Raw genomic sequence first — 26,274 nt, 5'->3', positions numbered from 1 at the left:
TCAGGAGCATTCATTCATTCATTTCCTTCTGCTTCCTGTCTTTGAGTGCCATGTTAACAAAGAGCTTCAAGCTTCTGCCACCATGATTTGCCTACCATGATGGACTGTGTCTTGATAAATCCCACCTTTTAAAAAATAATAATGATAATTTAAGAGGCTGGAGAGATGTTTCACTGGTTATCTGCATGGAATGCTCTTCTTGGGAATTCAGATTCAATTCCCAGCACCTACATGGTGGCTCACAACTATATATAATTCAAGCTCCAGGGATCTGACTCCCTCTTCTGACCTCTGTGGTCTCCTGGCACTCAGGGAGTTCACAGACATGCAGGCAAAACACCCATACATATTGTACTGGCTGGTTTTGTGTGTCAACTTGACACAAGCTGGAGTTATCACAGAGAAAGGAGCCTCTCTTGAGGAAATGCCTCCATGAGATCCAGCTGTTAGGCATTTTCTCAATTAGTGATCAAGGGGAAAGGGCCCATTGTGGGTGGTGCCATCCCTGGGCTGGTAGTCTTGGGTTCTATAAGAAAGCAAGCTGAGCAAGCCAGGGGAAGCAATCTAGTATGCAGCATTCCTCCATGGCCTCTGCATCAGCTCCTGCCTCCGAGTTCCTGCCCTGTGTGAGTTCCTGTCCTTTCTTTGGTGATGAACAGCAATGAGGAAGTGTAAGCTGAATAAACCCTTTCTTCTCCAACTTGCTTCTTGGTCATAATGTTTTGTGCAGGGACAGAAACCCTGACTAAGACACATATAGATTTTAAATTAAAAAATTATTTAAGCCACTATCATTCTATATTTCCACCAAACTGAACAGCATTAGGCACTGATTAGCCATCCTGCCGCCATCTTGGGTTTAAGAGCCATCTTTTAATTTTTTTGGTTTTTCGAGATAGGGTTTCTCTGTGTAGCCCTGGCTGTCCTGGAACTCACTCTGTAGACCAGGCTGGCCTCAAACTCAGAAATCNNCCTGCCTCTGCCTCCCNAGTGCTGGGATTAAAGGCGTGTGCCACCACCACCGGGTGTTAAAAGCCATCTTAAAGTAAAGATAAAATAGGTTTAATCTATTTATGATTAAACCTCTGTTTCTCAAATATTGGGGTGTGCCCCACATGTATCCTTAACACAAAAGGCTCTGTACTATCTGTTCCAGGAAATGGCATCTATGCCTTTGTTTCAAAAGGTCATTTTGACCACCTAGAACTACCTTGTAGCCACTACCTGTTGTTGTGACTACCTCATTTTAAACTCCTTGCAACCATGGCTTTGTTTCAGGAGGTTGTTATGAGTAATTTGATATGCTTATGTTTTGCTTCTATAACCCCATTTGCCTGTCAAATTATCCCGAGCTTTTGTCCCCACCGGCAAGAACATGCTCAGGACAACCGGAATCTTCTGCGGCAAAAGCTTTATTGCTTACTTCTTCAGGAGCCAGAGGAGAAGAGAGATCGAATGGCAAAACCCCGTCCCTTTTATGGAGGATTGTCCTCTGCCTCAGACGTGTCGCTCTCTGATTGGCTGCAGCCCATCGACCGGAGTTGTCGTCACAGGGAAGGCAGAGCACATGGAGTGGAAAACTACCCCAGCACATGCGCAGCTTGCTTGTTTACTACTTAGAACACAGGGTGTAAGCGCCATCTTGTAATGGCGAATGTGAGGGCGGCTCCCCACATCAAATCCTCCATTTGGAAAGCCCCTACCCTTGAGCTTTAAAAGCCTTGTCTTCCTCACACCCGGGAATGATCTCTTGAACCCCACTTTCAGGGGGAGACAACCCATGTACAGCACATGAATAAAAAGGCTTGCTTTAATTAATTGCTTGCTTTAATAGGCCATGATGATTTGGGTCGGTGGCCTTTCTCCTCGAATCTTTAGGAAACGGTGTTTATTACAATGAAAAACCATGACAAACCGAAGTGAACATTTTTAAAATGTTTGGGAATGTATGAACTTTCCCCATAAGTGTTAATGGAATCCTGTTATCTGGGCATGATGTGGCCAGTGTCATGTTGAAATCAGAGCAGGCATGGTTACTTCATAGGACTCTCATGAGAACCTCATGAACCACTCAGAGGTCACTAACATTCCATGAAGAAAGGGGAGGAGGCCTCATGAGACAGGACATAGAACATAGAACATACTTGTTAGGGGAGGCTTTTCTTCCATGGTATATAGCAGCTTGCAAGCTGCCCATTCTTCTGTAAGTAAGCCTAACTCAACTTGCCCCTTCACCAAGCTAGACTCAGGCAGAATAATATTTTTGGTCTGTTGTTAGCATCCTTTCTGTGACAAATAGAAGTTTGTTCAAGTTTCCCCAGGAAAAGTCATACACCTTTGAGATAATGATCCCCTGAGGAAATGATCTGTAAATGTGAAGTCACTGTAAAAGGACAGTTAATTTCTTGGTTCCCCTAACCCCCCACTCCTACGGTGCTGGACTGAAGAACCCAAGGCTTTATGTATGCTAGTCATCACTGACGACGACAGTGGATGCACATGCAGGAGTCAGGACAGCACATCAAACTCTCCGTTATAATTGCTTTATTACAGAGGAACACCAGAGTGAACTTTTGAAATAAATAACTTTTGCTATGGTTAAATAGAGAAAATATATTCGGGGAGTATAATATACATTAATTTGTGGTACTTCTTCAAATATCACCAATGTACAAATCATTTTGTAAAGTTGTTTCTCACATAAAGGATTTTAAAATGCAAAGAAAAATGGAACTTTGCATTTGAAATTAATAGAAGCAACATGGCTCCAAATACTGAAAATGTAAGACAGGTTTCTTGGGTATTCCAGGCATAAATATTAGCTGTAGGGACCGACAGTGTGTTTCAGTAATGAAATCTAACAGAGTAAATCTGTAAACATATCTCTTTGACAATGATATTTGCCAACCATTTTTATCACAGATCTACTTAGAAACTGTCTGAATGTAAACCTCAAAACACCTTGTAAAAGAAATCCTACGTTATGACGATACAAAAGCAACAATTGTCAACAAAGTTATTTGGTTTACAAAATGTAGAGTAAAAGTCAAATACCTTAAAGCTGTTTTATGAAGACCCCCTCTCTCTGTCTGTCTCTGTCTCTCTGTCTGTCTGTCTCTCTCTCCTGTGTGTGTGTGTGTGTGTGTGTGTGTGCCTGTGTGTGAGTGTGATGGGTCTCAAAATTTCCCAAGCTGGTCTCAAATTCCTGCCTCAGCTTCCTGAGTGCTGCTGAGGTGACAGGCATGTGCTACCTATCTGGCTTGAAGGTGTAGTTTCGACCTTAAATGTTTTGCATACATTTAATGTGCACCTGTGTGTGTGTGTGTGTCTGTCTGTGTGTGTGTGTCTGTCTGTCTGTCTATCTGTCTTCAGGTGCACACGTGCCATACTACAAGTGTAGAAGTCAGAGAGAGTCTGCAGGAGTCACCCTTGTGGGTTCCGGGGTTTGCACTCATTGCCCAGCTAGCTCTCGGTTGCCAGGTTTGGATGGTGAGTGGGTTTACCCCCCACCCCAGGCCATCTCATTAGCTAGTACTTCTTAATATAATGTACTGTGTTTAATTTTTTAAAAGACTTTTATACAATTAGGATATTGAACTAGAGCTCTAAAAAGAAAAAAATGCAGATGAAAATAGCTATATAGAAATAATGATATAAATATGAATTTATACAAAATGTACTGTACTTCAAATATGTAAGGCTTAACATGAGTTTTTTTTTTTTTTTTTTTTTTTTTTTGTGGATTCTGAGTGTCCCACACCATAATTTTTAGAGTAGTCTCAAGCCATTCAAAATCTAGAACTTCTAAAATGGTTTCACTTTTTTTTAAAAAAGCATTCATTGATTTTCCTTAGACAGGGTCTCACATAGCCCAGTCCATGCTGGTTTAACTCTTTGACCTCACCTCCCAAGGGCTGGGGTCACAGGCCTGGGCCAACACACCCGCCTCTCTTTAAGCAGTTTAAGCAAACATGGATAACAATTTCATGTCAACTGGTCTGTGCTGTTGTGTTTAAAAACAATGAAATGTTCTTTGAGTTATCTTTTAAACACCTTCTAGCTATCTTTTAAATGGCTATGAAATCGCCACATAGATTTTACCTTCTCAGATTTCAGAATGCTGTAATTTGAACTAGGATAGACTGGGATACTTCCGTCTTGAGCTTAAACTGAAGTCACAAGAAAGACACAGATGTCAGAACAGTTTAAGTCTGGACTATTCAATTACATATAGTCACAATTATTTTTTATGTGAAAAGTGCTTTAGAATAAAAAATATTTTGGTAAAGGATATTATTGGCAATATTTAATACCTAAGTAGAATTTTTGCATTGGTTCTATTTTATTGATATCTTTCAGAAAGTACCCCTCGCTGCCCGGTGAACCAGGTACAGGCTATGCAATGGCGACATTGCACACACAGTGAGTGAGTTGTGGATGAGCCCTTAAATCGTGATAAAACATTTATTAATCAAAGCTAGGGCGATTTTATTCCTTCCACATGCCCAAAGTGAAGTGACTACCATCGGTTCGCATTTCTACGGGCCTTGAAGCACTTTAACCACAGCGAAGTGTGAGAACTTGTAGCAGAGCTCTGTGGCTCTGCTGGGAGGAGCTCCTCACCAACTGTTTTTATGATGGTAACTCCGAGATCCGGAGTGGGACCGGAGATGGGAGTGTTTTGTTGTCTGTGTCTTCGATCCAGTACTGGTGTACGCTCTGGGAGACTTGCATGGGGATCTTGCTATGGAGTCACAGTGTCGTCCATGTGGTCTGGACTTTGCTCTGGAGCCAGTCTGCTTTTGAGGTGAGCGTGACTGTGATTTCTCCATCGACTTGGACCTTTTGGGTAAGGACTTGGATCTTGATCGTCCTCTGGATCCAGAATTCCTTCTCGGTGTTCGTGACTGCCTCAGGGAGGTAGACTGCCTGGGTAGTGATTTGGAACGAGATTTAGACTGACTGTAAGAAGATCGCCTGTGCCGAGACCTGGAAGCATGCATACCATTAGAGCATGTACTTTATACACGGCAGCAGGTTAAGACAGCACTTCCTGATGTGCCTGCTCTATACAACACTGAATGTGTGCTATGGTTGGAATGGGACATATACCCTACAGGGGCTGTCAAGATGGCTCAGTAGCTAAAAGCACTAGCTGTTCTTCTAGAGGATCCTAGCACCCACATGGTAGGTCACACAGTTCCAGAGAATCTGGCACCTTCTGGCCTCTGAAAGTATTGCATACACTTGAATCACAGACATGCATACAGGTAAAAGACTCATACTGATAAAATGGGGGGAAAATCCTCCCCAGACTCAGGTATTGAGGGCCTGGTGGCCAGCTAGGGTCTTGGGGGGGGGGGGTGACTAGATCCTGAGGGCTCTGACCCTAGAGATTGTGTTAATCCCTGATGGGCTCACAGTGTATGGCATTATCAAGTGGAGGTGAAAGGTAGGAGATGAAGCCTTTATAGAGTAAGTGGGTCACTGGGGCTGCTTTGAGAGCTGCTGCTTTCTGTCAGGCTGCTGGTGGTGAACGCCTTTAATCCTGGCACTGGGGAGGCAGAGGCAGGAGAGCTCTGAGTTCAAGGCCAGCCTGGTCTACAGAGCAGGTTCCAGGACAGCCAGGGCTACACAGAGAAACCCTGTCAAAGAAAACTGAGAAAGAAAGAAAGAAAGAAAGAAAGAAAGAAAGAAAGAAAGAAAGAAAGAGAGAGAGAGAGAGAGAGAAAAGAAAAAGAGAGAGAGAGAGAAAGAAGAGAAGAGAAAAGAAAAGAAGAGAAGAGAAGAGAAAGGAGGGAGGGAGGGAGGAAGGAGTTGTTTTTGTAAGGGAGGGAGGGAGGAGCTGTCTTTCTTTGTGTCTGTTTCCTATCATCTGTTCTCTCCCCAGCTTATTGTCTGCCATGAATTGAGCAGCCATACCATAAACTCCCCAGGCATGTGTGCCTCGGCTCAGGCCCACAGCGATGGATCCAGCCTCTCATGGGAGTGTTTATCATATGCTGGGACATCTGATTAGCACATCATGTTTTAATTAATGATTTACTAATGACAAGACACTTTTTTTTTTCAGCACTGGGGCTGCTAGGTCAATACTCTACCACCAAACTATACCTCCAGCCCTAACAAATAATTCTAACTCTATTTTTCATGCTTTTGGGTCAAACATAAGTAATACATCTGTAATATCTATTATACTGAAATATGCATTCAAAATGATTCTATATTGTACACCTTAGTTCTGCACAAAGTCCTGTATATTTTAGCCTAGATTAAGCATATTCACATTCATTCATTCTCTCTCTCTCTCTCTCTCTCTCTCTCTCTCTCTCTCTCTCTCATTTGTCTTTTGGAGACAGGGTCTAATTTGTGATTATCCTTTCAACCTCCCAAATGCTGGGATTAAGGGAATGCACCCAACATCAAGTTGGATTAAACAACCGTTAACAAGTATAAAACTCAGAAGAATGTAAATTTATAAATAGGAGAAGAAAGAACGGTTGTTTATGGTTCATAAATAATACCTGTAAGAATAGTGATGCTTATGATCTGGTATGATAGTGAATGCCTATAATCCCAGCATTCTTAAGAGGCTGAGGCAGGGGGATCTCAAGTTCCAGACCTACAGACTGATGCTCTCTATCAAAAGAAAAACAAAACCTTCCTCACAACGTTTATAATCTGAAGGCATTAGAGAATAATCAACATAAGCAGAACTTGAGTTACAGTCCTCAGAGTTCAAAGCTACCAAACAGCAGCGACTTAGAAAAATCCCAGAAATGAGTATATTGCAGACCAATTCCTAAAATCTGGCCACAAATTTTCCTGAAGTAACTGGCTGTCTTTATGTTTAATTGTGCTCATGTGTGCACGTGTGTGTGTGTGTCTCAAGAGGGAGGGAGGTGTGTGTAACTGTTAGGTGCACTCATGTGCAAGCATGCAGAGGCTAAAGGAGGGCATCAGGTGTCTTTGTCTATTACTCAGTGGTGGGTAACTTTCCTTTCATTGTTAGTGCATAGGATAAGGCTCCGAGCGATTAGTAAAAAGAGAACAGCAATTGAGAAATTCAAGAACTGAACTTAAAATGTAAAAGACAGTGCTCGGAACAGAAACCGGGATTGTGGCTTCTAAAAGGTTAAAGGTGCCTGGCAGCAACCTAGGTGTTCTTCATTTCCCCTTTTCCTTTTCCTTTTTTTCTCCCCCCCCCTTCCCCCAGCACTGGTGGTTGAAACAAGGGGTCTTGATACACTAGGCAGGTGCTTGGCCACTGATCTTTGTCAGTTTTAAAACAGGGTCTCATTAAATTGCCAAGACAGGCCTTGAACTCACGATCTCTTCTTGCCTTATCATCCTGAATAGCTAAGATTACAGGGCACATGCACGTGGGGCCAGATGTAGACCCTGAGTGTCTTATTCTATGGCTTTCCACTTTATTTTTTGAGACAGGGTTTCTCACTGAATTCAGGTCTCAATAACTGGCTGGCCAGCAAGCTCCAGGGATATGCCTGCCTCTGCTTCCTCTAGTGCTGGGGTTAGAGGCACAAGCCAGCATGTTCAGCTTTTGCATGGTGTTGGGGTACCACCTACCTTACTCTATAATGCAACTGTTGTGTTTTTCTGTTTCTTTTCCCTTTCTTTCTTCTTTCTGTTTGATGTTTCAGCCTGGGACATAGGTGGCCCTGGCTAGTCTTGAACTCTACATGTAGCTGATGGTGATCTCAAATCCCTGAGCCTCCTCCCTCCACCTTTCCATCACCACCACATCCAGCTATTCAGATCATTCATTAAGATCAGAGTTCACTTTAAAACTCCACATGCCTATGAAAAAGTTAAAGCATTAAAACCATAAATATTTAAGAGTATTTAGGCATGACAATTCAGTTTCAATGACTCTTTCAAATAGTATCACTGTTTAATTTCCACTATGATTTAGTACTTTCTAATAAAATAGATACCAATTCCAAAGTAGAAAGATAGACAACTTGGAAATGTCTCTTCTTAACAAATTTACTTTTTTTGTCTCCTTTTTATATAATATGAGCATAGCTGGAATTGGTTCTTAATACTAATACATTATCAATTTATAAGAATAAATTACAGAATAAAAGGCAGAGGCCGGCGGATTTCTGAGTTCAAGGCCAGCCTGGTCTACAGAGTGAGTTCCAGGACAGCCAGGGCTACACAGAGAAACCCTGTCTTGAAAAACCAAACAAACAAGCAAATTGATTCAATAAACAAGCAGATCACTTCTTTTGAGTTTACTCCTTTGCAGAAGTCAAGGTTCTGAAGTTCCTTTAGGAAAATGTCACTTATCTAACATCCCTAAGCGTGCTTGTTTAGTATATATTATTTTACGTGTTTACCTAGGGGTCGGGTCTTACTCACTGTGTAGCCCCAGCTGGCCTTGAACTTAAGGTCCCGCTCTTTCCACTCTTGCCTGTGGGGGCTACAGGACGTGTAGTAACCACCACATCCCGCTTCTCTTTTCCCCACATTTGGGGCTGGGGAGGTATATATTATCTTTTTGTGTGTGTAAGTCTTTTCTTTTGGGGAGAAGATGCTGAGACAGATCTAGATGGGTATCTTCTGCCTCCCAAATCCTGGGATTACACGTATGTGCCGCTATGGCCAGCTTCCTACAACCACTTAAATGCACTGGAATATAGCCAATAAATCCAAGTTGAATAACGATATATGGGTTAGGTATGGTGGCACACGCCTGTAATCCCAGTACTTGGGAGGCTGAAGCTGAAGAATCTTTTCAAATTTGAGCCTGACTTGGGTTAAATAGTGCGTTCAAGGCCAGCCTGGATTATATAGCACTTTAGTTTAAATGACAGAGCTTCAGTTTAAGTGAGAGACCCAGTTACCAAAAACTAAGGTACAGAGTGATCAAGAGAGATACCTGATTAAAAACCTCTAACCACACACATGCATGCACATCCACATGAATAAATGTGCACACATCCATGAATGTGTACTTATAGCACACATAATCAAAATGACGATAACAAGCCCCTGTCTAAGGATAAAAAATTTTAAAGGGGGCTGGTGAGATGCCTCAGTGGTTAAGAACATGGACTGCTCTTCCGGAGGTCCTGAGTTCAAATCCCAGCAACCACATGATGGCTCACAACCATCTGTAATGAGAAACAAATAAAAAACTTATGGGCCGAAGCGAGCGGGCCCGGATCAAGTGGGGGGCCGGAGTGAACAAGGGGGATAAGGGAAGGCAGGAAAAGAGAGAAAAAAAAAGGTTTTTTTTTTTTGGGGGGGGAGCGATATATAGTAGGGAATATAGTAGAGTGCCCGTCAGCACATGTCCAGTCCTGAGTTCAACCCCAGTGTTCAAAACACAATATATGATAGAGACGAACATAACTTTCTACAAATGTTAGTTTACACATCTTAAACAAAATCACCCAAGTACCTGCTCCTCCACCTCCCCAGTAATTCTTTCAAATGCTTGCCGGAAACAGTAGGAAATGAGGCTGCCCACTGTTCCTCTTGGTACTTACTCTTTCAGGCTATCGGAGCGCCTCCGGTCTCTTCCCCATGAAGAACTCCGGCTGCGCGACCTCCTCTGGCTGGGGCTTCTGGATCTCCTGTGGTCACTCGGGGAGCACAGGTGGCGTTCTTTTGACTTCATTTGGCCTGGTGCTGGAAGATGAAGAACAAGGCTTCTAACAGTTCACTACCTGAAAACCACGGGGGCTGCCGCTCCGTCCGGATCACTTTCTGAAGAACTCTAAACCAAAGCTATTGTTGCCGAAGCTCATTCCGCTAAGCAAGCAAGGTCTAATGGTCTTGTGCACTTACTTTTGCGATCACCTTGTGCAAACTGTATTTCAATTTGCCGGCCACATACCCACTTCCGGTTGAGGTTGTAAAGTGCGTCTTCAGCATCCCGAACATCTTCAAACGTGACCAGTGGTTAAGGACTCTTTGGATATCAGAGGGTAAATAAAGGCACTTCTAGGATATTATTTACGTGTGAAATTATGTCAGCAAGAAAACCAAGTTGTGGCTTTAATATGAATGATCAAAAAAGATTTTGTATTTTACTATGAAAACAAATGCCCTCTTGTGATTAGAAACATGAATATAAAACAAACAGTAGACACAATATAGCAGCATAATTGGAAGCATGAGAAGAAACAATTAATCCCAAAGTAGCCGGCATTATAGGATGAACTTTTAGGGCTTTTCAGAGTAAGGATCCATCAAGTTCTCCCTGGAAAGATCAGCAAGCAGAAGCTCTAATTCTGCAAGCAAAAGTCTCTGTCCTTAAAAGTCTAGTTATGAAATTTAGGAGGAGTGACTCCTAAACAAAACTGCAGCAGTAGAAGTAAGGCAAGACCAAGGGGCCTCTCTTCCCACTGATGGCCGACTAGGCCATCTTCTGCGACATATGCAGCTAGAGACACGAGCTCTGGGGGTACTGGTTAGTTCATGTTGTTGTTCCACCTATAGGGTTGCAGACCCCTTCAGCTCCTTGGGTACTTAGTACAGGGGACCGCCAGGGCCAAGAAGTGGGAGTGTGTAGGTAGGGGAGCAGGGCGGGGACATGGGGGGGTATACGGTACTTTCAGGATAGCATTTGAAATGTAAATGAAGAAAATATCTAATAAAAAAATTGAAAAAAAAAAGTAAGGTGAGACAGCAGACTAGTTTGGTCTTTAATGATGGTGTCCACTTTTAAACCTACTGCTTTAAAGAATCCCCCATGTGTTACTATGTGGAATGTAAGTATAAAGTAACAGGAAACCGGAGACAAATGGCTAAGTGAGGTGCCCGTTAGCATATCAAAGTGGAGGCTGCCACCAGTCACAGCGTTGCCAGTATGTGCTGCAGAGTCATCCTGGCTGACCACTGGAACATCCTACCAGAATCAGTGCTGGGCTTCCCTTCCCTGGCCCCAGCTTCTCTTCCCTATATAACCCAGCCATGTTGGCTCCATGCTCTCCTGGTGCTCTTGGCTTCTTGGCTCCTGGTCCATCCCCAACCCCCTTCTCCCTGCCATGGCTCAGTTCAATCTGGACCCTTCCAGATGCCTCTAGCTGTTTTTTTTTTTCTCTCATATCTACAACAAAACTTGTCCTCAACCATACCTAGGAACAGTTATGACCTCATTTTTCATTCAAAAACAATGTGCAAACATCTGGAATCACATATACTGATTTGAAATGCTCCACTGAACTTGCTAATCTAAAGCACATGACTGCAAGCTTTACTATAGTGGATAGTAGCTGTGTGAAAATGTAAATAGCTGTACTTTCGGAGGCTGTTTACCAGTTCTCTCTCTCTCTCTCTCTCTCTCTCTCTCTCTCTCTCTCTCTCTCTCTCTCTCAGACAGGGTCTCATTTTGTAGCTCTGGCTGGCCTGGAGCTCCTTCTGTGGACCGTGCTGTCATTGAACTCTGCTTTCCAAACGTTGGGATTAAAGGTATGAGCCACCATGCTGGGCCCTGTTTACTGTTTTCTTAAAGTAGCAAATAAACAAACAAGGAAGGTCAAAAATGCACATAAAAGGAGACTGGCAATGACCTCAGTGACACGACATTTTGAACTGAGATCTTTACCCTTTAAGACTTGCAAACTGGACTTTAAAAGAGATGTAGAACCAATAAAAATCTGACTTGGGTTTGTCTCCAGAACTCTGTGCAAACACAGCTGGTCTCAAAGATTGCTTTGTTTGTTGCTTGATAAAGGCTTCATTCTTCCAGGTCTTACATGGTCCTTTTTGCTCCTTGCTGCTTGAACTTAGCTACCTTTTGTTTAGACTGCTAGGCTTACATTTAGCTAACAGGTAGATTCAAGCTAGGGAGGTGCTTGCCAGCTGCTGTGGGCTGTCTTAGATTTATTTCCTGAGATAAAGAAACAAACACATTTAATTAGACAATGCTGAGCTCATTCACTCCTAAGTACATATATATAAGCCCAGGATGCAGTATATTTGCATGCACACATAAAATGAAGGATATTGAACATAAGCAAATCCTCTGGGGCGGCGACTGTAGAAATCCAATGGGATATAAACGTCTACTATGGGGCCATATCGGCCAAACTCACGGCGCAAGTCCTCGGGCCTGGAATGTTATAGAAATAAGGCAAAGAAATATAAAAAGTTGGAATAAATATTTTTGTCTACAGAAATCCAATTGAAACATCCAAAATAAAGTGTATGGTTGGGTCAGTAAGGGGGCTCATCTCAATGGGTAAGGGTATATGGGGTTGTAACCGGTCTTTGGCTACTTGGTGGGTTCTCTTCCACCCTTCTCCACCCCTTTTCTACCCTTTCAATCCACTAACACTAGGTAAGAGAGAAGAAAGAGAAGCGATCCCTGAATCAAGTCAGGGATCAGAAAGGAGGTGACATTGTCATTGGACTACATCCTGCTGACTTGAAACATCCAGTCCCTTGGGACAAATTTGATCTTTACTATCAGGCTATCTAATTTCTTCTTACTCTTGTTTCTTCTTTGTGCACAACTACTTAACAAACCTCCACCAACAACAAACAGCCCACAACCCACCACACTTCTCGATGCCCTAGGATTTACTTAGCCTCTGAAAAGTCCCCAGAACTCCAAACGTCACATAATTGCAGAAACCATCAGCAGCTGGTAAAAAAAAATCATGCCCTGCCAGAGCACGAGGCAAATCATAGTCAGCTGCTGAGGACAGTCTGAAGGATTCCTATATCCCATACCTGGGATTAAAATGAAAACATCTTATAATATTTCTGTGCTTTTTAAAGAAACCAACACAGAGAGGCACACACAAATAAATGTTAAAAAAAAATTAAAAAGGAAGTATGTTGTCTAAACTTCCCTATCTAAAACTGTCTCTCATAACAATTATCCACATTTCTTTCTGGGGGTGGGGGAGTGGTTATGGTAGGTTAGAGGAACCAAATCTTGCTATGTAGAGCAGGCTGGCATCGAACTCACAGATCTGCCTCAGTCTTCCGAGTGCTGCGATTGCAGGTTACACATCACACCTACCTTCATACACAGTTTTGAAAGGAAAAGAAAATCAAAACAAGACCACACTCAGTCCTCTTGATCGTGGAGACCCTAGTTCAGGAAGTCTGGATTAGTGACGGGGGGTCTGTACTTTGTATAGATATTTCAGGTGGTTGTTAAAGTTAGTCAAGTTCAAAAAGCCTGACCCAGTACATCTGCCTTTAAAAGTCATTTCTATCACAAGACTTGACAGTTTCATTTAAGAACACATTCATTTGCCTCTCTATAACTTCATGCTTATTCTAATTTTGTTTTCAGAAGGGAAGAATTAGAATCTAAAGGAGTCTCAGAATTACTTCTTGGACTTTAACAAAAAAAAAATGTGTTTTCCCATATAACCAAAAGCAAAGTAACTAGTTTATTTTTATATTTGATGGTATTTTGGGCCTACAGTATGTCTTCTACCATTTTAGCATGGGACTTTACTTAAAAAAAAAAAAAAAGATAGTAGAGGCAGAGAACATAGAATAGCAGGGCTCTAGTGAGGATGGATAGCTGTGGGGAGGGAAGCCTGTGAGCTGGAGGGAATTTGGGGGGTGGGGGTGGGGGTGGGGAACCCAGCTGGTTTGTGGATGCTTATTTAGACTGCCATTTGGAGTTTCCTCTGTACCAGACAATAGCATCATTTGTCTTTGCAGAGCTACAATTTAACTGAAGCACAACATGTTTAGCAGGGTTAGCTGGCGGTTATCTACACAAGGAGCTGTTCATCTGCAGATGATTTAATTCTCACAGCTCTACAATTGTTTACAGGCAGATTCATCTGTCTGTGAGGTCACTGAGCTAGCAATCGATGGAGGTGGAATCCATCACTAGTCTCTTATTAATCTCCGTAGCATGCAGCCTCAGGGAGCTCACAGGGACTCAGCCTCAAGGTTCCAGGTCGAAGCACAGCTCAGAAGAAAGAAGAGTGTTTCAGAACAGCGCAGAGGAGGAAGACTCAAAGGTCTGCTCTGGCTCCAGCAAATGGAAGGAAGCTACTGTCAGTAACAGCAGACAGACATGAGAAAAGAGCTTGATGAAAGAACTGAGAGACAGATGTGCTTCCTGGCCCAGAGCTGAGGAGTGAGATATACTGTAGTATTCAGAAAGCCTTTGGGTATGCGAGTCATATTAACCAATTTCTCTTAAGACTAGATGATAATGTCTGATTTTTAATTAAATTTGTAGGCTTTAATTTAATATGATTGTATGTTTGTGTGGATGATGTGAGTCTGTGAACCTGGGCATGCACCTGCCAAATCATCATGTGGGGCTCAGAAGACAGCGTTTAAGAAGAGTTCGTTCTCCTCTTTCACGGTGGGAGCCGAGTGCCTTTTACTGATGAGCTACTTGATGGCCCAATATATCAGTACTTAAGGCCAGAGGCTTTATGTAGTAACATAAAGATTGATCTAACATTGACGAGGCATCTACTGTAGACTCTAGGCAGTGTCTATTTTATGGCACACTCTATTTAATATTGTTTGGTTGTCTTCTCAAATAGTCTATTAGCGTGACAATGTCTTTTTCCTTTCTTCGTTCAATAACTCAGAAGGAATGGGTCTTCTAAAAAAAAAATCTGGCTCCTGTATATATGAATGTCAGTCATCTCTCCCACAGTTCTGACCACAGGCCATGGTGAGCGCCACCATGAAACCCAGAGTGGCCCCAAGTCTGAAAACCAAGCCTCATTCAGCTGGTCTACAAGTTGTGGTAACAGCAAGCTAGGTTCCAAATACCTGCTCAACAAAAGTGAGACAAGATACGCACTCCAAGAAACATCACAAACAACCTTACCCCAGATGCCTCCATCTCATTGCAAAACACAAACACCATGAACAACCACGACAGCATGTCTCCTCCAGAAGCCAGCATCCCCACTGTAGTATTCACTGAGAAAAGCAACTTAGCTTGTCCATAACATAAGGACTTAAATAATAATTATATATATATATATATGTTTGAGGTACTCAAAAGAATATGTGTAAGTGACTGAAGATGATGAAAAAAAAAAACCCAGCTGAATGAAAAATAAGCACAGGGGCTGAAGAGATGGGTCAGTAGTTAAGAAAAGAGCACTAAGTTCTAACGCCGGGCGTGATGGCGCGCGCCTTTAATCCCAGCACTCGGGAGACAGAGGCAGGTGGATTTCTGAGTTCGAGGCCAGCCTGGTCTACAAAGTGAGTTCCAGGACAGTCAGGGCTATACAGAGAAACCCTGTCTCAAAAAAAAAAAAAAAAGAAAAGAGCACTGACTGCTCTTCCAGAGGTCCTGAGTTCAATTCCCAGCAACCACATGGTGGCTCACAACCATCCGTAATGGGATCTTATGTTCTCTTCTGTTATGTCAATAGACAGACAGTGTACTTACATAAAACAAATAAATAAGTCTTTAAAAAAGAAAAAAGAGACTAATTTGGAAAAAAATGAAAAAATAGGCACAATTCAAGATATGATAACAAGTTAATAAGGAGAAAAATAATCTTTGAAAAAAAAAAAAAAAAAGAAACTCAAGAAGCCAAACAAAGAGCTCAGAGAAAACTATCACCAAAAGATTTAATCAAGTAGAAGAGAGAACACCAAGTCTTGAAGATAAGGTAAATGAGATGGATCACTCAGTCGAGAAAATACTAAATCTAAAACAAAACAACTAAGAGAATAATACCCAGGAAATTTAGGACACCATGAAAAGACCAGACCTACAAATTACAGATATAAAAGAGGGAGAAGAAACCAAGCCACAGGCACAGAAAGCATTGTCAATGAAATCATAGATGACAAAACCTCCTTCATCTAAAGAAGAAGGAGGTGCCTATCAAGGTACAAGAAGCACACAGAACACCAAACAGGCTCAGACAGGAAATTCCTCTCAGCACAATCTCCAAAACACCAAACATGAAGGACTTCTAAAAGGGGCACAAATAGCCTCAAGAGAGGAAGATCAGGTCACATACGAAGACAGGCCCATCAGAATTATGGTAATTTTTTAAAGATTTTTTTCAGTTTGTTTGTTTGTTTGTTTGTTTTTGAGACAGGGTTTCTTTGTTTAACCATCCTGGCTGTCCTGGAACTCACTTTGTAGACCAGGATGGCCTCGAACTCACAGAGATCCACCTGCCTCTGCCTCCTGAGAGCTGGGATGAAAGGCACACTTTTTTTTTTTTTAAGATTTACTTTGATTTTCTGTGTAGACGTTTTGCCTACACGTACTTAGGTGTGTTGCGTGTATGTCTAGTGCTCAGGGAAGCCAGAAGAGGGCTTCAGATCCCCTGAGACTGGAATTACAGACAGTCATGAGCCATCACATAAGAGCTGGGAATTGAACGGGTCATCTGGAAGAGTATCCAGAGCTCTTAACTGTTTAGTCATCTCTTTAGCCACCAGCACTTGACTATTCGATGGAGACCACAAAACCAAGGAGGCCCTGAGCTGATGCTCTACACATTCTGAAAGAGCAGAGGTGCCAGCCCAGCCTTCAATACTCAGCAAAACCATGAGGACAATCAAACCCTCCCAAGAAGGCACAAGGTCTAAGAAAACAACACCATGACAACAAAACAAGAATTAATAAACATTGCTCAATAACAACTCTCAATGTTAATGATCTCAATTTCCCAATAAAAGGATACAGACTAACATGGTCCATTCTCATACTGCCTCCAAAAAACCCACACCATCTAGAGCAGATACCACTGTAGGGCAAAAGGATAAAAGATATTCACAAGTAAATGGAATCAAGAAGCAACCAAGTGTAGATATTTTAATATCTGACAAAATAGACTTCAAACCAAAATTTCTCACAAGAGGTAATGAGGGGCACTCCATATTCACTCAAGGAAAATCTACCAACAAATGTTCCAATCCTAAATGTATATGTACCAAATGCAGGACAATCAGTCTCATAAATTAGGTCTAAAATCACATACTGACCCTCACACAGAGATAGTGAGTGACTTTAGTACCCAACTGTCACCAATAGACATGGTGCACCCAGACAAAAACTAAATGGAGACACTCTGTAGTTAAAGGCATCACAGAGTAGATCGTACATATCTACAGCGCATTCACTCAAACACTAAAGAATGCCCATTCTTCTCAGCAGACCATGGAACTTTCTCCAAAACTGACCACATATTAGGATACAAGGCAAGGTCTCAGCAAGTATAGGGAAACTGAAATAACATCCTGCATCCTCTCTACCCACCAAAGAATAAAGCTGTATGTATATCAACAATAACGGGGATGGCAGAAAAGACTCAAACTCATGGAAACTAAACAACACACTACTTAATGAACACTGGGTTGAGGGAGAAGTCAAGGAAATAAAGAACTTCCTAGAATTAAGTGAAAACAAATAATACAATATCTGTGGGACACAGTGAAGGCCTCCTGAGACGAAGATGGATGACACTGGGTGCCTACGTCCAAAAGATGGAGTGCTCACATAGTAGCAACATAACGATAAAGTTTAGAAAAGCAACAAGCAACACTCACAGTCAAAGCGGCTCCACTAAAATCAGAACCAAGGTCAGCTTATCTACTCTCTCCATTCCTGCTCAGAGACAAATGAAGATGATAAAAAGGATACAAATACAAGAGACAGAAGTCGAAATATCCCTACTTGCCAATAATTTTATAAATAAAGGACCCTAAATTACCCACAGGAAACTTCTACGGCTAATACAGCTAATGAAGAGTAGCAGGATACAAAACTGCATGCAAACCAGTAGCCTTCCTATTACAAACACACTGACAGAGAAATAAGGGAAATGGGAAATAAAGGAAATGTCTTGGGAGGGCTGGAGAGATGGGGAAGGGGTTAAGGTCACTTGTTCTAACAGAGGACCTAGGTTTATTCTCGGGCCCACATGGCAGCTCACAATTGTCCATGATTCCAGTTCCAAGGGCTCTGATGCCCTCTTTTGATCTCCTTGGGTACCAGGTATGCACATGGTGCACAGACATACATGTAGGCAAAACACTTGTATACACACACACACACACACACACAAAACTTTAAAAAAAAATCCTGGGATAAATCTAAGGAAGTGAAATACTATAAAACTTTAAGAAATTGAAGAAGATAATAGGAGAAAAGATGTTCTATGCTTATGGACTGGTAAATTAATATTATAAAATGGATATCCTATCAAAAGCCATCTATATAGTCACACAGTCCCCAGCACAATTTCTCACAGGACTGAACAACATACATCAAACTTTATGTGGAAACCTGTAAAAACTAGAGCATTCTATTACATTTTTTTTTAATTATTATTTTATGTGTATGGGCATTATGCCTACATGCTGTCTGTGTGTTGTGTGCATTCCTTGTGACAGCAGAGGCCAGAAGGCGGCATTGGATCTCCTAGAATTGCAGTTATAGATGTTTGTGAGCAGTCAGTGGGTGCTAGGAATTGAATCTGGGTCTTCTGGAAGAGCAACCATACTCTTAAATGCATCCCAGGTTTGAAATCCAACAATATCTAAGTGAGTTGTTGGCCAAAGGGGTCTCATGGGACCCCCCAAACAACCCAGACTGTTGCCAGGACTATAGGTTGCTTTCTGCAAACTGATAGCCAGGCCCCATTGCTGAAGACACCTACACAACTCAGTGAAAATGGAGAAGTTGAACTGGGGCCTACATAGAGCCTGCATGCTAGTGTCTTTGATACAGGACGATACTCTACATCCTACCAAGAAATGTAAGGGGGCTGGTGAGATGGCTCAGTGGGTAAGAGCACCCGACTGCTCTTCCGAAGGTCCAGAGTTCAAATCCCAGCAACCACATGGTGGCTCACAACCATCCTTAACGAGATCTGGTGCCCTCTTCTGGAGTGTCTGAAGACAGCTACAGTGTACTTACATATAATAAATAAATAAATCTTTAAAAAAAAAAAAGAAAGAAATGTAAACACCAAGCTGCAAAACCCTTAACCTACAATGGTGCCCTGCCTGCAAGATCTGCTACTGCAACGATGCCACAAAGCTCGTGGGAGGAACCATCCAATAATCTGATTTGAGTTAAGGCACACTCCACAACACTACTTGTGTGACACAGAACCTGAGACTAGCTAACCTAGGGACCTAGAGTAAAATCAAATACTAGTATTCTAAAATAAGAAGGAGGAAGAGGAGGAAAGAAAGAAAAAAAAAGAAAGGAAGAAAGAAAGGAAGGAGGGAAGAAAAAGAGAAAGTAATGATAAGACCTGATGCCCTCTTCTGGTGTGTCTGAAGACAATGACAGTATACTCACATATATAAGATATAAATAAATCTTAAAAAAAAAAATGACTCCTCTAGTCCTATTGACATTCTGCTTATTTATAATTCAGTACTTGCTCAGCCATCGTCAGAAAAGCTTCCTCCTGCACCAGAAGAGAGCAAACACAGAGACCACAGCCAGGCATCCTGCAGAGAATAAGAGACCCTGGAACCCTCAGCCCTAATTGGGATGTGTGGTGGTTTGAATAGGTTTGGCCCCCAAAGACTCATGTGTTTGGATGCTTGGCCCACAGGGAGTGACACAATTAGGAGGTGTGTCCTTGTTAGAATCGGTGTGGCCTTCTTGGAGAAAGTGCTTGATTGTGGGGGTGGGCTCCAACTAGGACACAAGAGAGCCTCCTCCTGGCTGCCTTACAGAATATGGTCTCATCCTGGCTGCCTTCAGATCAAGATGTAGAACTCTCAGCTCCTTCTCCAGCACCATGTCTGCCTGGACACTGCCATGCTTCCTGCCATGATGATAATGGACTGAACCTCCAAACTGTAAGCCAGCCCCAATGAAATGAATGTAACTTTATAAAAGTTACCTTGGTCATGGTGGCTCTTCACAGCCATGAAACCCTAACTAAGACAGGATGTGACTATTAACTCTCTCCCCTCAGGGCACTTGGAGAAGGAACTGAAAAGAGTATAAGACCCAAAGGGGATAGAGAACACCAAGAAAGCAAGTCTTTCTAAATCAACATATGCACATACGAACTCACAAAGACTGAGGCTCAGGTCTGCCCCAGATGAGGTTCTAGGGCTGAAAGGAGAAGTGGACATATGCCGCCATCCCAAACCCAGAAACAAATTTCAATTGGTAACCGCTTGCAAATGAAAATCCAGTTTTCTCCAAGGGAGTCTCATGAGAAAACAAACTCTTACAGGTAGGCCTGTGCTCAGCAGTAGATGGGAAACAGAACTCAAGGGCATCTTTGGAGGTTCCTTGTCTCATAATGTGGTATTAGGGGTTCTCCTCAAAAATTTATACTATTACCTTTATTTTATTTGTAAATTTTCCTTCTCTCTCTTTACCAGGTTCTCTTTCTCTCTCTCTCTCTCTCTCTCTCTCTCTCTCTCTCTCTCTCTCTCTCTCTCTCTCTTTTTTTTTTTTTTTTTTTTTCAGTTTAGTGTTTTTATAGGATTTCTGAATATGCAAATGCATGAGTCTCTGTTGTTTGTGCCTTCTCTTGGACCCCTTTCCTTCTGTTTGTTTTGNTATACTATTACCTTTATTTTATTTGTAAATTTTCTTTCTCTCTCTTTACCTGGTTCTCTCTCTCTCTCTCTCTCTCTCTCTCTCTCTCTCTCTCTCTCTCTCTCTCTCTTTCTGTTTGTATGTAATATAATGGTGTACAGTTTAGTGTTTTTATAGGATTTCTGAATATGCAAATGCATGAGTCTCTGTTGTTTGTGCCTTCTCTTGGACCCCTTTCCTTCTGTTTGTTTTGTCCAATTCCAATGTATTGGTTTCTGTTTTATCTTATTATATTTTATTATTACACCTATTACTGCAGAAGCCTATTTGTTTTCCATTGAAAGACAGATAGGGGAGGGATCTGGGTGGGAGAGGAGGTAGGGGGAGCTGGAAGGAATAGAGAAAGGGAAACCATAATCAGAATATATTATGTGAAGAAAAGAAATCTATTTTTAATAAGAGGAAAAAAAATTAAAAAAAGCAATTTTCCCAGAAACAAATGGTCTGGGAAACAATCATCGTGAGTGAGGTAATCCAGACCCAGAGAGCAAGCATTAGCGGTTTTCTCTCATATATGGATATTAGCTTTGAATTTTTAGATATGTGTAATTTACTCGGAATTCTAGCAGAGGTTATGTAATTAGTCAGGGGCTATGGGGGACAAGGGAAATTTTTAGAAAGGGAAATAGAATATCATTTTATAAAGGAATAAGGAGGGAAACCTAATAAGGGATCCTACTGTTTCCCAAGTGCTGGGAAGTACCACCACTCTGCCTCCAGTGTCATTATGTAGTGATAGATACATTTTATATCTTTAGTATATTATTAAATTCACATTTAAAATCCAATTTCCACATAGTTTAAATCAGACTATATGTATAATTATTTCCTTCAAGTACACTGATATTTCAAAGCTAACAAAAGTAACATTTTGTTAATTAACTTAGACATACATTGTACAAATAATTGTTGATACAGGTTTTCTATGACGGCTCTGCCACAACACCTTTTACCTCCTCTGCCTTTTTAGGTAAGCTACTTTGACCTCTGTGGTGGTTTGTATACGCTTGGCCCAGCAGTAGGACTATTAGAAGGTTGTGTTGGAGTAGGTGTGGCCTTCTTGGAACAAGTGTGTCACTATCAGGGTGGGCTTTGAGACCCTCCTCATAGCTCACTGGAAGACAGTCTTCTGTTTGCCTTCTGAACAACTTTCAGCAATTCAAATGCCATGCCTGCCTAGATGCTGCCATGCTTCCTGCCATGACAACAATGGAACCAGGAAGCAACCCCAATTAAATGTGCTCCTTATAAGAGTTGCCTTGGTCATGGTGTCTCTTCACAGCAATGTAAATTCTAACTATAACAACCTCATAAGCCTTAGTTTCATATCTGTAAATGGAGTTAATAATGAATATACAGACTCTAAACTGGGTAAAGGGGCAGAGCGGGGTCATCCCACCACTCAGGAAGAACAGAAGGATCAGGAGTTCAGTATAACCCTTGGCTATATACCGTGTTCCAGGCAGACCCAGGCTCCAAGACTCCGTTTCTGAAAACAAGCAAGCAAACAAACTCACACCATACAGTCTCAGGAGGCTACAGCAGATGGATGGCCATGAGTTTAAGTGCAGCCTACACTGCATGATGAAATTCTATCTCCAAAAACTGAAATAAAACTTACTTAAACGTACTTAAACTGTAAGTGTATTGGTTAGTTTTATGTCAACTTGACACAAGCTAGAGTCATCAGACAGGAAGGAACCTCACCTGAGAAAACAACTCCCTAAGATTGGGCTGTGGACAAGCTGTGGGGCATTTAATCACTTAATTAGTGATTGATGTGGGAGGGCCCAGTCCATTGTGGGTGGGGCACCCCTGTGCTGTTGGTCCTGGGTTCTATAAGCAGGCTGAGCATGCCAGTGGGAGCAAGCAAGTAAGCAGCACCCCTCCATGGCCTTTGCATCAGCTCCTGCCTCCAGATCCCTGCCCTGCTTGAGTTCCTGTCCTGGCTTCCTTCAGTGATGAACTGTGATGTGGAAGCATAAGCCAAATAAACCCTCCCCTCCCCAAGCTGTTTTGGTCATGGCCTTTCAGCACAGCAATATAACACTAAGACATACAGGATGGTGAAAACTAAAGAAGATAGTACATGTAAAGTTTCTAAAAATTACATTTATTTTCTGCATGTGTGTTTGTGTGTGGGTACACATGCCACATGTTCATGTGGAGGTCCAAGGACAACACGAAGAATCTATCTCTGCTGCCTTCTTTGGCTTAGGGATTGAGCTGAGGCTTCCCTGCTTGGCCACAGTGTTTTAAATCTGCTGAACCACCTTCCTGGCTTATAAAGGTCTTCACATAGGATCTGTCACATAGTATGAATACTAACAAATTCTAAAAACTATTATTCTCTTAATACAAGATAATCTCAGTTCTGATTGCCTCCCAGTGGCAAGCTAAAAAGCAACGAAAGAACAGAAAATAGAATTACCAGCTCCCAATTATCAGTCTCTGCACTTGGGGAAGGATTACCTGGACCCGAAGTTAGTAGTCACATGAAGACATGTTTTTATTCATTCATCTATGAAGACATGTTCATTTATGGAAGCCAAGGCCTCCTGCATTTAAGGCAAGCAATCTACTACTGAGTAACACCCCCAGATGTGTTTTACTTAGTATGCACAATGTTTGAACATCTGAAAACTCTATGAAATAGCCAATATTTTACAGTTTCTAGATCTACAAAAATTGTAATTCACACTATTCAACTTAATACACCTTTATTTAGTTATGGTATGTGTGGATGTGGCTTATGTGAGGTCAGAGGACAACAGGAGGGAGTTATTCTCTTCTTCCACCATGTTGGTCCCAGGGATAGAACTCAGATCTTCAGGCTTGCATCTGTACTTATGGAGACATCATGCTGGCCTCTTATATAGCTAGTAATGCTAATGTTTTAAAATTCATTCAATGTACACAAAAATCAAGGTTTCTGACTTCTCTTGAAAGTAGGTTGAGGCAAGTTGTGACAGGGGTTGAGGTGTGTGTGTGTGTGTGTGTGTGTGTGTGTGTGTGTGTAACATGCTCATAATCACAGCTATGGGGGAGGCTGAAGTAGGAAGAGGGAAAACCCAAGTCCTGGTTAGGCTACAAAATTGAACCGATGCCCCAGTAACTATAGCTCTATAGGGAGCCCAGCATGTACAGACTGGGTTTGATTCTCTAGAACTGGAAAAGGTGGCAACCTGACTTCCCATTCGAGGGCACATGCTCACCTGTTGCAGTCTGTACCATTCTACTACGTCTCATAAGCTGGTATCCCCACTCATCTGTATTACTCTGCCTCGCTCTTGTGGCCACTAGGGTTGGGAATCTCCCGGGTTTCTTTTGTAAGCATGCCATGAAGACCTTTTGCTTATTGTTCAAGTTGTTTAACTGCTTTTAGCCTACCCAAATATTAATTTTGCTTCCTGTGTGAGGATGTTTGGATAAACAGGTGGAGAAGAACCATCAAACCCAGGCATCTTTTAAAATTCTGTTAACTCACAGTCTATAGTAGTGACATAAATATCTACAGTGATTAAATTTAAAGTTCTTAATTCTCCTAAAAGTAAGTCACCAGCTCGGTGGTGGGGCTCCCCTGCAATGCCAGGACTTGGGAGGGAGGCCAAGGTAACAGGATCAGAAGTTCAAGGTCATTTGCCTGTGTAGGGAATTTGAGGTCAGCCTGGACTAGATACTTCTCTCTCTCTCTCTCTCTCTCTCTCTCTTTCTCTCTCTCAACAAAACAAAACAAAAACCAAACCAAACCAAACATACATTATGATTACTTCAGATAACTAACAACTGAAGAGCTGCGTACATTTGTGCCTGTTTAGGTCCAGGTAACTCCTTAAAACCCTTGAACTTCAACTTTTCCATAGGTGGCCAAGATGGCAGAACTAGAACGGGGGATTAAGTAATTCCAATGAAAGATGAAGGTGTCTATTAGTGTCACACCTCCCATTCTCTCTCTGGCTCCTATTAAAGGAAAAGGTGCGGTAGTATGAAAAAAAGGGCATTTCTTCAGCTCTATGCCTGGCAACCATCTGGACAGAATTTTCAAAGAAGGATGGAGGAAATAAAGACTTCAAGCACTGAAACTGACTCCTTCACCATAACGAAGCCTAAGACTGTTCCCAGGACTCAAAGAAAACCATAGAAATCGAACTGACTAGTCTTTTGTATATTAAATGTGGGCCATAATCAGTCTGAACAGTGCAGAGGAATTGCAAGGCCTAAGGTGTGCATCCTGGGGAGGAGACAACCCCAGTTCCTCCGGAAGGTTAGTGGGCGGCGCCTGCAGAGCGCAGTGACACCAGAGCCAGGGCCAGCACTGCCACCACAGCAGGAGCCACCCAGCCTGCACCTTGACGCCAGGCCAACACCTGACATCACGACCGCACCCCAACACCTAGCCCGCACCCCAAAACCCAGATACTCCGACAGCCCGCAGTGGCACCCCTACGACACCTGGCCAGCATTCCCAACACCCGGCCAGCGCCCCAACACAAGACCGGTACCCCGACGCCCAAATGGCACCCCAACAGCCTGCAGCTCGGCACTCGGGGTACCCGGGCGGCATCGTCATCCAGACAGCCCCCCACTGCCCAGCCCACACCCCGACAACCCGGCGCCCCAGCCGGTACCCCCGCGGGGTCCCGTCTTCACACACCTGGTAGCGTCTGCGACGTTCCTGACGAACAGGGAGGTGTTGGGGGGCCTGGTGTAGCGAGACATGCCGCTCCCGGCCCCGCTCCCAGCCGCCCGCCGCGCCCCCTCCCGGGCCGGCCGCGCAGCCGCAGACGCGGGCGGGGGGCGCGGGGCCTGCGCGGCCGCGCGAGCACAGACCTGGCCACTGCCCGGGCCTCTAGGGAATAGATCCGATCCCCCATCGCTGCAGGCCAGCTAGGTGCTCCAAGGGAGACGTGCCTCTCCCAAACAGCCCCAGAAAAGATCTCATGACAGGACTTCGAAAGAGCCATGTGCAGGGTCAGGGAGCCACTTGTGGGCATGCGAGCTTAGCCACAGCCTTTCCCTAAAGAGATCAACTCGATCCTCAGGGAAGAAAGACTGAACACGGGCAGGGGTGGGGTGGGGTGGGGGGGTGGAGAACTGCTGCAGTACTGCAGCTTAAGCAAAAAGGCCTCGAGGCAATAAACAGGGTAAGCATCAAAGAAACCCAGACGGGAGAGCAGGCTGGGGTCTTTTGTTTGCTTGTTTGCTCAGGCCTAGAATTCCTTTTGTAGTGGGCTCCACATCGGGCTGGGTTTAATGCTAGGAAAATTGAGAGTACTGTGTATTGGTTAGTGGAGCTGGTGTAACAATGCCACGCATTTGGTGGCTTAATGAAATTTATCTTGAAAAGACTAGGGATGTAACTCAATGGAAGAGTGATTGTCTAGCCTGCCGGATGCACGCTGTTCCAGTACCTGAGCAGAGACTATGGCGGAACCTGTCATCCCAGGGCATGGGGTGGGGGGGGGTGAGTGATGGCAGGGAGGTCAAAGGTTATCTACTATAGAGGAGCTGGAGGCCAGCCAACTGAGACCTGTCATTACTGATAGCACATAGATCTACTCTTACAATTTCTAGATCTGTTTTGAAGCAGCTAAGTACTTCTTTTAGTACAACAGCTTTCTGTAGGAGAGCCCGAGGCAGGAACATTTTCAAGTGCAGATGACTAAATAATATTATACCGGGGTAGGTTCGAGGTGGGGGTTGGAGAGAAGGCTCAGCAGTCAAGAGCACTTGCTGCTCTT

General features: G+C 43.0%; 1 protein-coding gene across 2 annotated transcripts; it reads right to left on the bottom strand.

Moving 5' to 3' along the window:
* Positions 1-3,183: 3,183 nt before the first annotated feature.
* Positions 3,184-25,278, bottom strand: Srsf12 (serine and arginine rich splicing factor 12). 2 transcript variants are annotated; one of them, XM_021161484.2, is made up of 5 exons: positions 25,188-25,278; positions 11,984-12,088; positions 9,820-9,923; positions 9,519-9,660; positions 3,184-4,989 (listed from the first exon to the last, which is right to left on the bottom strand). In XM_021161484.2, the coding sequence occupies exons 1-5, from the start codon at positions 25,250-25,252 to the stop codon at positions 4,620-4,622; spliced, it is 786 nt and encodes a 261-aa protein (XP_021017143.1). In that variant the 5' UTR covers positions 25,253-25,278; the 3' UTR covers positions 3,184-4,619. The 2 variants fall into 2 exon arrangements, with proteins under 2 accessions (XP_021017143.1, XP_029331736.1); XM_029475876.1 differs by having other exon boundaries at positions 3,184-4,929.
* Between the last annotated feature and the right edge of the window lie 996 nt (positions 25,279-26,274).

Source organism: Mus caroli, chromosome 4 (genome assembly GCF_900094665.2).
Source record: "Mus caroli chromosome 4, CAROLI_EIJ_v1.1, whole genome shotgun sequence".
Taxonomy (NCBI): Eukaryota; Metazoa; Chordata; class Mammalia; order Rodentia; family Muridae; genus Mus; species Mus caroli.
Note: the sequence above shows the minus strand (reverse complement) of the source record. Positions and strands in the feature narration are given on the sequence as shown.